Source organism: Rousettus aegyptiacus, unplaced genomic scaffold (assembly GCF_014176215.1).
Source record: "Rousettus aegyptiacus isolate mRouAeg1 unplaced genomic scaffold, mRouAeg1.p scaffold_m13_p_5, whole genome shotgun sequence".
In the NCBI taxonomy this organism is placed as follows: domain Eukaryota; kingdom Metazoa; phylum Chordata; class Mammalia; order Chiroptera; family Pteropodidae; genus Rousettus; species Rousettus aegyptiacus.
In genome coordinates this window covers 88770244-88783777 of record NW_023416308.1, presented here as the reverse complement: position 1 = coordinate 88783777, position 13534 = coordinate 88770244, and the positions used below count along the sequence as shown (strand labels likewise).

General features: G+C 49.8%; 1 protein-coding gene across 4 annotated transcripts in view; it reads left to right on the top strand.

Annotated features, from left to right (window-relative positions):
- The window catches only part of USH1C (USH1 protein network component harmonin), a 46881-nt gene that overhangs the window by 16061 nt on the left and 17286 nt on the right, over positions 1-13534 (top strand). Inside the window, exons 7-16 of one of the 4 annotated variants that reach the window (XM_016139527.2) lie at positions 42-99; positions 398-492; positions 1763-1847; positions 3008-3067; positions 3225-3281; positions 3587-3729; positions 4805-4870; positions 5246-5370; positions 7616-7689; positions 12684-12836. In XM_016139527.2, the coding sequence (XP_015995013.2) occupies positions 42-99; positions 398-492; positions 1763-1847; positions 3008-3067; positions 3225-3281; positions 3587-3729; positions 4805-4870; positions 5246-5370; positions 7616-7689; positions 12684-12836 (916 nt within the window). Of the gene's footprint in view, positions 1-41; positions 100-397; positions 493-1762; positions 1848-3007; positions 3068-3224; positions 3282-3586; positions 3730-4804; positions 4871-5245; positions 5371-7612; positions 7690-8780; positions 8831-12683; positions 12837-13534 lie in introns of all 4 variants that reach the window. The other 3 variants (XM_016139528.2, XM_016139525.2, XM_016139526.2) reach the window with 3 other exon arrangements.

Genomic DNA, 13534 nt, shown 5'->3' with positions numbered 1-13534 from the left:
CATCTCTCTCTAAAGACCTTTCTCCTTCCCCTTCCCATCAGCTCTCCTGATGAGACCCTCAAATGGCAGTACGTGGATCAGTTTGTGTCAGAATCTGAGGTAAGGGGCAGGATCACCAGTGATGGGGTCCGGATGGAGTGGTCTTCAAGGAAGGGCAGCTGGTCCTGAAGGGAGGCTTGCTCTAGGGATGTGGCCTCAGGGGTTTCACACAGGCCCCTAGCACATCTAGAAAATCCTTGTTGGGGGTGGGCCTCCAGCCAGGCCCAGCTGGTGCAGACACACACCCCCTGGGACGGAATGGCCATTAGGCTCGTGTGGGCAAAGCAGTGCTCATGAGCTCAAGAGGCTACACGTACACATGTGACACCCAATGACCCTTATTCTGTCCTTCCTCCAGGGTGGACGGAGCAGCGTGGGTTCCCCAGGGAGTCAGGAAAACAAGGAGAAGAAGATCTTCATCAGCCTGGTGGGCTCCCGGGGCCTTGGTTGCAGGTGGGTGGCAGGCTTGCCCTGAGGCTCACTCATGGCCAGCAGTCCCCCTAGGCCCCTAATGCCACTCTCCTCACTCACTGCTGCTTCTGAGGAGACTCATCCTCAGGCGCCTGATTTCCTCTCTTAGCTTAATAACAGCCCTAACAGACCAATTTTATAGATAAGGAAACTGAGGCCCAAAGAAAGAGCTATGTTCCCTTAGTGGACCCTCTAGTCACTGTAAAGAGAGCCTGTCCTGCTGATCATCTCCGTCCAGTTATAAGCCCACTTATCACCTTGTGGGCTTCCTTAAGAGGCAACCAAAGAAATGCAAACAGGCATCAGGTCACACGCGGCATTCTTGGTAAGTACGCAGTCACTACAATCACAGATGTAGGGGTCAGGCCCTGTTCTGCCACATATGAGCTCCAGAACCTTGGACTAGTTATTTCACCACCCGGAGCCTCAATTTCTCCCTCTGTAAATGGGGGATAATAATATCCACATTGTGAGGAGGAATGAGATGATAGAAGTAAAGTACCACGCTTAGTGCCCAGCAAGTGATAAGCAGTTGGTAAATATTATCTATTATTATTTAAGTTATTTTTATTGTTTCCATTTGTTCTTGTTTATTCAATACTTTTTCTGCCAAGCATAAGTCCCTCCTTTCTAAAATGTTACAGCCTGATATCGAAGACAGTAATTAGTTACGGTGTAGAGTGACGAGGACACTAGTGGAGCTGCATTCTGCATCAGGGATGAAAAGTAGGTTTCCTGCTATCTCTAAGCGATCAGTAGTGGCTGCCTGGAGTACGATTTTGAAAAGACTGTAAGGCTGGCTGTATCTAGACTCGGTAGGACAGAGTGCTGTGATCGGTTAGTGATGTCTGTCACACATCTGAGAGGGGGCGAGTAATAGTACAAGTGCCTCCCCTGCTGTAGGTGTTTTAGGAGCACTCTTTAGGAGCATTATAGGTGTTTTAAGAGAAAGAAGAAACTAGCTATTCTTGGGATAATATAAGAAGTTTGATTAAAACCCTGTAAAGAAGATAGCATTTGAGTCTTAAGGAATGAATAGGAAAGTGCTAGAAAGAGAGAAGAAACAGTATATATGATATGTTGGGTAAGGGATTGGGTAGGGGGCAGTTACAAGGGTCTTGGTACTGAGCTCATGGGTGACCTGGATCCTGAGGGGCTGGAGCACTGGACAGACAGGCAGATGGGACAGAACACTGAGAATGAGCAAGTACTGAAGGCAGAGGCTCACCTGCTTTCCCCGCCTCTTCCACAGCATTTCCAGTGGCCCCATCCAGAAACCTGGCATCTTCATCAGTAATGTGAAGCCTGGATCCCTGTCTGCCGAGGTGGGGTTGGAGGTGAGTGACCCTGGGCTGCGGTCAGACTGTGATCACACAGTGATGGAGGCACGTGCCTTCCTACACAGCCCTCTTTCAGCAGTCCCTGGCCGATGATTCCTTCCTACCTCTCCCCAAGAGAAGTACGGCATCAGTGAAGGAGTGGCATTAGACCCTTTCTACAGTCTTCTCCAGTTCTGAGAGCCTTTGATCCTAAGCTTGGGAGTGAAGTAATAATAGTCAAAGAGTTAACATTCATTGAGTGTTTACTAAATTAGACATTCTTCTAAGCCAGCAGTTCCCAACCTTTTTGGCACCAGGGTCTGGTGCTCTTATGAGAATATAATGCCTGATGATCTGAGGTGGAGCCGAGGCGGTGATGTAGTGCTGGGGAAGGGCTGCCAATGCAGATGAAGCTTCGCTTGCCTGCTGCTCATCTCCTGCTGTGCGGCCCAGTTCCTAACAGGCCATGGACTGGTACTTGTCTTCAGCCCCAAGTTGGGGATCCCTGTTCTAAGCCGTTTAAAATTTATGAGGACTCTGAGAATTGGATACTATCCTTATCCCCACTTGACAGATGAGGAATCAGACCCAGAGACAGTATGTGATTTTTCTAAGATCATGTACCTAGTATGGTAGGGCTGGAATTCAAACCGAGGTGGTCTGGTGTCAGAGACAGAACTTTTCACCTCTAGTTTAGACAAGTTGCTTCTTTCTTTGCTTCAGTTTCCTCTCCTTTAAAACGGGAGCAATAGCCTTCCTTCTAGGCTCACCGTGTGGATTAAATGAATTAATATATATGCTTAGAACTGTGCCTGGCACATAGCAAGGGATTGATGAATGTTATCTACCAACTATTATTTCGACTCAACACAGCCTCTGCCTATATGAGAAGCCCAAGACCTCCTATGTCTACAAACTGAGTTTTTAAAGCAAATGTCATAAATTCAGCCAAAAGAATGAACCTCGAATGGTATAATATTTGGCAGCTAATGAGAGATATGAGGTGGCGGGACCCTCGGAAGACCCCATTAGAGCTTTCTAACTGCATTGCTAATAAGGGAGAGCTGAGATGCAGCCACTCGAAGACTCAATGTCTGCCCCTGGCCCCAGGGGAACCTTTCCTGCAGGTAAGTGTACAGATGGGTAAACATGCTGATCCTTCTCTATCTCTCCACCAGACAGGGGACCAGATTGTCGAAGTCAATGGCATCGACTTCTCCAACCTGGACCATAAGGAGGTGAGATGTGTGGTCTTCGCCTGCTGGCCGTTATCACCTCTGCCCTCCACTTCTCGACTCTTCTCCCATCATGGTGTCTGAAACTTTGTGTGCTCTCTAGAGGCCTCGATTGCTCTGGTCTGTCAGGCCTGAGCTGACTGTCCACCTGTCCCCACAGGCTGTGAACGTGCTGAAGAGTAGCCGCAGCCTGACCATCTCCATCGTCGCTGGAGCCGTAAGTCCAGAATGAACTGGTGGGGGCCCCATGACCGCTGACCTCCAGGCTCAGTCACTCAGGGTGATCTCTGCCTCACAGTGCTAGGAAGGGCCAAGCGGTCTTGTCTGAAGCTCTGTCAGAGCAAAGGATGAGCTTGTCTTCCCAGCTAAGAGAAGTTTGGTCAGAGACCGCAGGAGCCACAGTGCCTGGACACTGGGGCCACGGCAGTGAGAGAATGACTTTTATCTTGGCCCCCCACACTGTGGCAGTGGAAGTCCAGGTTCCCCAGGGGACTGAGCAAGGGGCTTCTTTCTCCCCGCGAGGGCCGGGAGCTGTTCATGACAGAGCGGGAGCGGCTGGCAGAGGTGCGGCAGCACGAGCTGCAGCGGCAGGAACTTCTGATGCAGAAGCGGCTGGCGATGGAGTCCAACAAGATCCTCCAGGAGCAGCAGGAGATGGAGAGGCAGTGAGTGTGGCCAGCCAGGACACCCCTTCCCTACCCTCCCAGACCACTGTAGGACCCTGCCCGCTTTGCTTCCTGCCCACTATGTCCTGAGACAACCTCATCCTCTCCCCCTGAAGCCTGTCCTCAGACCAGATGGGACCAGTGGTAGTCAGCAAACGCATCCCCTGCCTCCAGACCACTGGGATCCTCCCTTCTTGCCAAAGAGAGCTCCTAATTTCCAAGACCCAGACATATGGAGATGCTACTAGCAGTAGCTAACATTTGCTGAGTACCAACCATGTGTCTGGCATCATATTAGGGCCTTGTGTATGTTACTTAATTTCATCCTCACAATAGCCCTGTGAGATAGATGTTATTAACCCATTTTACAAGTCAGGAGACTGAGACTCAGAGAGGGTAAGTCACTTGTGTACAAAGTCACACGTGGCCAAGCTGGGATTCCCTCTCAGGCAGTCCGGCTGCCCCATCTATGGCGATAAGCCCCCTGCCCTCATGTGGAGTAGTTGAAATGATGAACTGAGAATAAATGGGGTGAGCAATTCATAAATCAAAAACTACTGTTGAAAATCAAATCCAGATACATTCTAAAGCCTTCATTAGAATTTGGAAAAGGATGGCGGACGGGATCTTCCCATCTCTCCCGTCACAGAATTAGCCTAGAACTAGCCGTGCTGGTACCTCTGCCCACAGTCCTGGCTTTGGTTAGCAGCCCCAGCTTTGCCCCTGGGGTCTGGGATCCTCTTCTGGGAGGACTCCGCTAAGGCCAGACTCTACCTGTCATCACTCACATTAAGTGTCTGGAGGTAGATTCATGGAGTGTGGCCCACATTGACTGGCCTCCTGGCTCCAACAGCACAGAATCTCTGCTCAGTGATGCCAGACAAAACCACACAAGAGCGCAAGGCCCAGACTTTGTTAGATCTGCTTTCTCGGCATCCACATCTGGTCCAGACATCCTTGGAAAATTCCCTGAAAAAAGTATTTAAAACTTCTCAAAAAATTAGCCACATAGCCACAAGGAAGAGTTAACTTCTCTTGCGTAGACACCAACATAACAATCTGCACTTGGTTTCAGGAGGAAAAAGGAAATTGCCCACAAGGCAGCAGAGGAAAACGAGAGATACCGGAAGGAGATGGAACAGTGAGTACCTCATCTCCACTTGTCTGCACACACATATCTGCGTGTGGACATGAGTGTGCTCTTGGGAGTGTAGCGAGCCAGAGGCCACCTGCAGGTCCAATTTACTTGGCCTCTTGTCCCCTAGTGGAATCTCCTTTATTTTAGCCATTCCATAATCCTAGGAAAGCTCACCATATTGGGGTAACTAGAACATAGTCTTATATAATTACATTCATACTTAATTTGGAATATAAATGCCAAGGACTTCGTTGTCTTCACCACAGCTAGAACCATGTGGCCTCTCCCCGGTCTGCTTGGGGGTTCCCTACAGGCAGAAGGTGGACCTGCGAAGGTTCCGATTCCAGTCACAGTCATGGGGCGGGGGTCTTATTTCAGGATCGTGGAGGAGGAAGAGAGGTTTAAGAAGCAGTGGGAAGAAGACTGGGGCTCAAAGGAACAGCTGCTCTCGCCTAAGACCATCTCTGCTGAGGTGCACCCAGTGCCCCTTCACAAGCCAAAGTGTATGTATCGTATCCTGCGGGGAGAGGGCTTCCTTCTGGGGCTGGAGGGCAGAGCAGTCCAGACAGAGCTGCTGGTCTCCCTGTACCGACCATCACCTCCCCAGGTGATTATCCCATGGCTCTCTCGGCTGCATTTCCTTCATTGAAGGGCAGCCATGTGCCAGGGGCTGTCTGCCATGCCGTCATGGCATTAGGGTGGGCAGGATCTGTTTGCCCTCCTAGTCCTGGGTCTCCCCCACAGCACAAACTCAGGCAGGTGGACCCCTCCCCGTGTCCTTGGGCTGCTGAAGAGGAATTGGAGAGCTATAGCAAAAGTGGAACTGCTCATGGGATTATCTTAGTTTGTTGGTTGTCATGTCCTCTTCCTACCTGGTTCTGAATTGGGGCTGGGGTAAAACGGCAGCAGGAAAGAGGGGAAGGGGCTCACATTAGAGAGATGGTCCAAGGTCGATGAGTGATGGTGAGAAGAACTTACCTGAAGTGCCCCTACCACCTACATCCCTGTATGTGGACTCTGCTTGGTCCCACCACTCAGGGAGAGGACCGTGAGACCCCTCCCAGGCACCAAACTGCAGCCATCCTGTGGCTTCAGCTACTTCCGCCCTTCCCATGTCCTTTCTTCATCTGTCCTGCGTTGTCACCTCCCATTTCAGTCCAGACCCTAACCAACTGCTCCCCTATCCACCTGCTCTCCACCCCAACTCCCAAGATGCCTCTTCAAGGGGCAGCTCACAGCACCAGGTTAAAGTGGGGGCGGGGCGGCCAAGCTTAGTGGTTCTTCAGTGGGCATGTGGCGGAGAGCCAGTAGCAAGACAGCTTAGGGTCCATGGCAATCACAAGTCCAGGATGCCTGGTTGGGTCTTTACTCTCCCTTTACAGCTGTTTTGATTTGTACCTGACATGAGGCAGGTTCTACAGAGCATTAATTGTGCTCAACTGACCTGGAAACCTCCAGATACGGGGTAAATCTGCATCCCGGAACCAAGGTTCTGCATTTCTGCCATGTGGCAGCCATCTGAGATACTGTGATTGGGTCTGGACAGCTCTGGCCCCAACCTTGAATCATGCCCAAGCCCTAGAGGGTCATCAGCTTGGGTCAACGATGAGGTTCAGAGCAGTTCCATCTCACCCCCACTCGGTGCAAGGCAAACGGCTCCCAGCATGCTCCTTCCTGGCAACAGAGCACAGTTCCATCTCAGGGTCTTCTCAGAAGGACAAAGCATGCCGTCATCAGCCTCCCCCGTGACATTCGGTATTAGTTGAGGATGTGGCCAGAGCTAAATTCTTGGTGAAGAATCTGTGTTTTAGAGAGGGAGCTAATTTGCTCTTATGTGTGAAATAGGAGCTTCAGAAGGAGAGAAATCAATTTTAATTGCTTTTCATGAAAGTAATTCTAGTCAATTTCGTGCCTTCCTCAAAACCGGATCTTGGTTTCAGAGCAAACACAATCTCTCAGAAGCTATAGAAAACAAAAACCCCTTTCTCTAGCTAGCTATTTATTTAGTGCTTTTAAACCAAATTAAACTTCTTGAATAGAAGAAGCGAAAACTTTCCCTTTGATCGAGATATAAATGTTTTCTAAGGGAATGCTGCGAAGCATGAGATTGATGACCGGAGTCCGCCAGCCTGAGCTGGGGCAGCTGCTGCCTCCATCCATCTCCGCACGCACTGACAATTTAATTCTAACTTGGTGATAGGTTAGGAAATGCTGGAAGACTTCTGAGCCAGCTCGATTCCTGCATTTCTCCCTTTTCGTGGGAGGCAGAAATGGTCTCAGCCGGGTGGGCTCATTAATACCAAGCCGAAGTCGGGTCCTCTCTGACCAGGCTTCATCTCTGGGGCCCAGTTAGCTGACAGGTTATACCTAACTCAGGTCTCTGTGCCTGTGAGGGGTGGGCCTTTGGCACTAAACATATGTAACACTCAGTTAATCCCATCCTCTGTGCCATACCTCACACGTTTCAGCCGAATGCCCTGCACAAGGCTCTCACTCTGCTGTCTGTCAGATCAGAGAGGCCCCTGTTGTCAGCCCATTTTACAGATAGAGAAACTAAAGCTACCAAGGTTGAAAGTGCGGCATGCATCATCCCAGAGCAGAAAGCTTTGCTCTGGGCTCCTGAGCCCTGTTCCTGCCCCTGACCTCACAGCTCATAGAGGAAGTGGTCCCCAGGCTCCTGGGAAGCAGCTCTAGACTCTTGGTCTCCTCAGTCCCTCTTGTTCACCAGCTTCCTCTCTTCCCAAGTAGATGATCAGGGAGTGGAGCCCAAGCTTGAGCCTGCTGACGACCTGGACAGAGGCACAGAGGAACAGGGAGAGCAGGTTTGCGGCCCCCGCTTCACTCCCTGGCCTTGCTGCTCTGCTTGCCCTGCTCACTGTCTCCTGCCAGCCCTGTAGACACCCATCTCCGAGGGGCCAGCCAACATGGTGGGAACCTCTGGAATCTGTGAAACTCCTCCAAGCCCTGGCTTGGTCCAAGCAGTGCACACAGAACCTTGAGAATAGGTACTCACGGCCGGGCCGAAATGTCAACTAGTGCACATCAGTACAGCTGGACCACTGGTTCAAATATTTAAGTTCTGCCCAAGGCTAAGTCCTTCGCCTGCTGCGCTGTCTTCTTCCAGGACTCCCCAGGTATCGCCAAGATCCATCCACTAGGGGGTAGTGCTTGGTCCAGCAGGAGGCTTTTGAGATCTTGTTCTAGAACCCAGGCTGGTCAAGGGTGGGTAACTATTTAAGCTATCACTGCTGGCCCAGAAAGCATCATGCTGTTGCCTAGGAAAGGCAGGGGACTGGTGCCCTAGATATCTGGCTTGGATGGGGATTCGTGTTTCTGGAGGCTCTTGTCCCCCCGCCGCCACCCCCTGCTGCTGCCTGAGCCACCCTTCCCAGAGGTGACCACTGTCATTGCTTTCTCTTTCAACATTGAAAGTGGAAGATATGGCCTACACTATGAGACAAAACTGTTTTGTTCTGACAGTGATTCTAGGCAAAGACCCAGGCTCACTTTTGTCTTAAGCCATTTCTTGGATGGAGGGACCAGACGTCGGTCAGGAGAGGCCTCGCTCTCTTTCAACAGGGCTTTGTGTTTGCAGGCTCTTCCTTGCACAAGGGGCTTTCTCTCTGGTTTTCTGGCACTGACTTCTGAAGCCAGTGTCCTAGGGAGAGGCAGTTGCCCAGGGCCTGGCAATCGGGGGCTTTCTCGGGTAGTCTTAGGCCTGCTTTACAACCCAGGTAAGGCCAGGTAAGTGGAGAGTCAGACTGAGGGAGCAGTTTTGCTGTCAGATCCGCCGATTCTGCCCTTTGCCTCACAAAGCCATGTGTTTTTTGAGAACCCAGCTCCTGGCCTCTGCCCTGGACACTCTGGCTGAGCTAAACTGTGTCTCACTGCTTCATTCTCTGTGTTGTTACAGCCTTTGGGTGGTTTTATCGTTATGATGGCAAATTCCCAACCATACGGAAGGTACAACAGGACTGGATCTGTCCCCTTTGCCTCTGTGTTTGCTGTGGGTTTGACCTTTTCCAAATATTATTTCTTGCCCTATAACGCTCAACAGTGTGACCCAGCCTGTTTACTTGAATGCTAACTGTGTCTGAGCCTCTCCGTCAGACTGATGTCAAATGGCAGGGTGCTGTCACAGAGGCATCATGGGAGGAGGAGGGTTGTTCATGAGGTAAAAACTACCCAAGCACCATCCAGCACTGCCTAGGTCAGCATCAGCCTTGGTGGTCACAAGGCACAAATGCAGTAGTGTGACAGGAAGCTGCTGCTTTGTTTCTCGGTCAAGTAGAATCAGAGGCCAAGACCAGAAGCTGAGGTCAGATGGGATGAAATATCAGGTTGGATATTCACAGCACAGATTACGAAACTGACTATGCCAGGCACAGACTGGCTGCCAAGGCGGGGGTTTGCTCTCTCGGGTTGGGATAGAGAGCCACAGCAATAACAACTCTGTTCTAGAAATATCTCTGCATGTACCCAGGATAATGCAATTTTTCTGGTCTCTGAGGCCTTGGATTTTCTCTCTAAATCTTATTATGGTATCTCCAGGCCCCATAAACCTTTCTCATCCTTTTTCTTTTTAAATCACTTTGGCATTTGATTATGAAAATGCTGCTGTTAATATCTATAGATTGGACATTCAAGATGACTTGGTATTTGGAATCAGGCATCGGCATAAATCTGGGTGAACTAATCTAGGCATATCACTCCACTGGCTCTTTCTGGCAGGATGTCAGTCCTCCAGAAACCAAAGCACTTGCAGCGGGGTGAACTCGATGATATGTAACTTCTCCTGCCTCTAAACTGGGAATACCTGATGTGCCGGAAACCTCTACCCCTTCCTCCAACACAAAGATGTTAAGATAACAGACAGCAGTATCGTTCCTGACAGAGGTGAACGTCTTTACCTGGGAGCACAGATCACGATTTGTATGATAGCGAATAAACCAGGACAGTGACGTTCAGGGGATTCCTTTTCACACCAGCATGGTCTCAGAAAGGAATTAATTTTGCAAAACTGTCCTTTTTATTTCCCAGGATGACTCTATGGCTTAGGATGCCTTATTGGGTTAAATTTCTAATTCTCCCCCATAAACTGTCTCTACTAGAACTCAGCTAGAGAGAACAGCACACACATACACACAGGGTTTTACTTGAAAAACTAATGAAAGGAGGTAAATAGGCAAATTCCTTTCCAGGCACTAATAACTAGGTAAATGTAAGAGAACTGTGTACGTGTCCTCGCTACGCACACTCCCCATAAGAGATCATGTCACTTGAAAAGTGCCGTTGCTAAAGAAGTAGGCCTGTTTTTCCCTATTCATTATTCCAGTCATTCTGGAAGTAACTGGCATTTCAATTTTCATTTCATTTCCAAAAGAGAAGAATTGCTTCTAGGTAGCAGCAAGAACACATCCACCCCATCTGCCTCTCCTCTCAGCCCAGACCAAAAGGAATATTTGCCATGAATTTAACTGGCAGCTAAACAGACAACAGAATCATGCCCCTCATTGGGCTTGGAAAATCCATCATCATTTTCTGTAGAGCTACACGAGATGCTGTGTCTCCCAGCAGCTGAAACACCTGGTTCCCAGGCAATGCAAGTGGCTGTCTAAGGCCATGACCATCCATGCAAAACAGTCCCCTTGTTTGAAAAGCTAAAGACTCAATGTCTTCAATTCCTAACCTGGCAGTAATTCCTTCTGGAGCTCAGGCCCCCAGGCCTGTGCCCCCACAAAGTCCATGCCAGGGCCTGAAGGATTCGTGGTTCTGACTAAGCCCTCGCACCAGGACTGCTTGAGTAAACCACACAAACATGCCCTACTTTCAGGAATCCACCATCTGGCAGGGAGGCAGATTCACATGCGACTAAGCACCCATATGGAGTGGGCTAGTATGAGTTTAGCAGACGATGCTAGGGGACAACTCGCCCTCTGTATCAGTAAGCAGGTGCTGCTTTCTTGGAGATGGGACAGAAGCTGTCTCATCTGCCTGGCCCACCCAGGAGCCCTGGCTCTAAAATCTTAGCACTGGTGATTTTTTGAAACCAACAGAACAGCCATTCCTATCATGGTGGTCCTCGTAAGAGGTTATGGCCTTATTCCAGCAAGCTGCCATCAGGTAGAATGTTTCTGGCTCCTTTTGAGGAGTCGCCATCTGAATCTAGAACATGATGGCAGGGATTCTTCTCTCAGCCGAGCCAAGTGTCTAGTAGTGAACAGGGTAGGCAGGAACTAAGCAGGCCTCTGAAGCAATGATAACCATTTTCCTGTGTCTCACAGACTGGTCTGGGGTGGGTCTGCCATCCCTAAGATGGGGTCTGGTGGAGGAAGGGGGGCATCTCCAAAGCAAGGAGGTAGGGCTGTCTTTAGGAGGGAAGGCAAGATGACTCAGTCATAGGTCCATAATGATCTCTTCAGCTGCGGACAAAGTTGTGGTCCATTGCTGGGAAACTCTATTCTTCACATCTGGCCTTGGATGCTTGGCTGATTCAGAGATTCTGAGAGCAGGACCCAGGTAGGCTTATCGAGGGTGGGAACAAGCTCAGTGAACAGGTGGGCTTCCTTCTTCCCCCAGGAATTCTCCAGAATGTTGACTCAATACTATTCCCTCTCCAGAGTGCTATCTCTGTCCTCCAAGCTGTGTGTGATGGGGCTGACACTCCCTCCGGCAACGCTCCCATTGCCTCCCAGATCATCTGAACACAGTAGAAAATTTGTGGGACCTGGAAGGCTCAGGTCCAAATCCCGGCACTGCTACATACTAGATGTTTGACATTGGGTGAGAGACTTCACCTTTCTGATCCTTGGCTCCTTCATCAAGAGAGTTGGGATAATACCTACATGTGAGGTAATTGATGTAGTTTCCTTGGCACATAGGCAGTCTGTAAATGTTAATTCTCTTCCTTACTCCTTGGTTTCCCTGCAACCCCTTGGGAGAAGCAGCCAGGAAAGCAGGCTTTGTGGGTCCACTTCCAACAGGAAAAGTAAGGAGTCTTTTTGCCCTGCACCTCCCTCCCCAAGTCCTCTTGAACCCTAACAGCCAGCGAAAAGCAGTTAGGCTCTTCTCTCCCCACAACCCCAATTCCCAGTCTTATAGTTTCTGGCTAATACTCATTTCAGAGGCCCAGTTCAGAGGAAATGCTGGACTCGCCAGGATTAAATAATCTGGAGCTTAAGCATCAGGACAAAATCTGATGTCACTAGCTCTGTATTCCCAGGTCGAGGCTGGTTTCTACCTCCTCTAGCTCAGGACAGAGGATGTCTACAAATGAGGCTTGCCAGCTCTCCCAGATTTTCTGTAGACTCTTCCAGGATGCATGTGTGGTATTTGAACACGAAACACCTTTCTCTGCAAATAATAGAGAAAGCATGTACCCAGATACTAGCAAATAAATGCCATGCCTTTTTATTTATTCAGTACTTTAATATTTATAAAGCTCTTTTATAGATGTTATTTCATTGGTTCTGGATAGCAAGCCTATGGACCAGGTATTTCTTCCATTTTGGAGATGAGATGAATTGGGCCCAGAGAGGTTAAGAAACTTAGCCAAGATTGCATAGCTAGTAAATAAATAGTGTGAGACCCATTCCCTTTGCCTGGCAGAGAGAATGGGTCTCGCACTCTGCAATGGCCTGCCTGTCCCACACTCGAAGTTCAGTGCCCAATGTGGATGAGCAGAGCTGGAGGAGAGGCTCACCATGGAGTGGTTGCCTGGTGTTGTGTGAGGACCGAATGTCCTGTTTGCGGTGCTGTGGTAGTGTCAATGCCACCTTGTAATCCTTGTCATGTAAACAATGCCACATCGACCCAGAAAGGAAAGGATAAGAAGAAAGCCAAGTATGACAGCCTTCAGGAGTTGAGAAAGAATAAGAAGGAACTAGAGTTTGAGCAAAAGCTTTACAAAGAGAAAGAGGAGATGCTGGAAAAGGAAAAGCAACTGAAGATCAACCGGCTGGCCCAGGAGGTAGGTGTCCCGCGCCCAGGCCAGGCGAGCACCCCTGAGACAGGGAACCAGCTAGAGGAGTTGTCTCCACATGGAGTCTAAGGATGGAGTGAGCCCTGCCCCTCTCCTCAGTCTGGAGAGTGAGGCCATCCCACCTGTCTAGGGTCATCTCAGATTAGATTCCAGTTTAGGTGTATGTTTGGGATTGAGCCTAGCCTCCTTGCTCAGGTATGGGTCTGAGGCTAGCCTCTCTGCCCAGATTGTAGGACTTAGGTTAGTCCTCCACACACCTGGCTAGATGTCTGAGTCTGTCCCCACCACCACTGCTCAACCAGAGTGTGAGCCCAAGGCAATGCCCCTCCACCCTAGGCATGGCTGAGTCTGAGGCTAATCCCTCCACCCAGACTATAGATATGAAGTTAGCCTTTCACCCACCTGTCATTAGATCTGAAACGGTTGGGCCCCCTTACCCAGGTTATAAGTCCAAGACCAGGACTCCCCATCTGCCTTGGCTCTGAGAGTGGGTCTGAAGCTAACCCCATTGTACAGGCGGGGTGTCTGAGGCTATCCACCAATTAATCAGGCTATGAGTTGGAGGCTGCGCCCATCAGCATAGAGTGTGTCTGAGGCTAGACCCCTTCAAAGTGGGAATGTATCTAAGGCTGTCCCCTTCAAGGCATGCCAAAAGCAGTCTTCCAGCATGAGTAATGCCCCCTTGC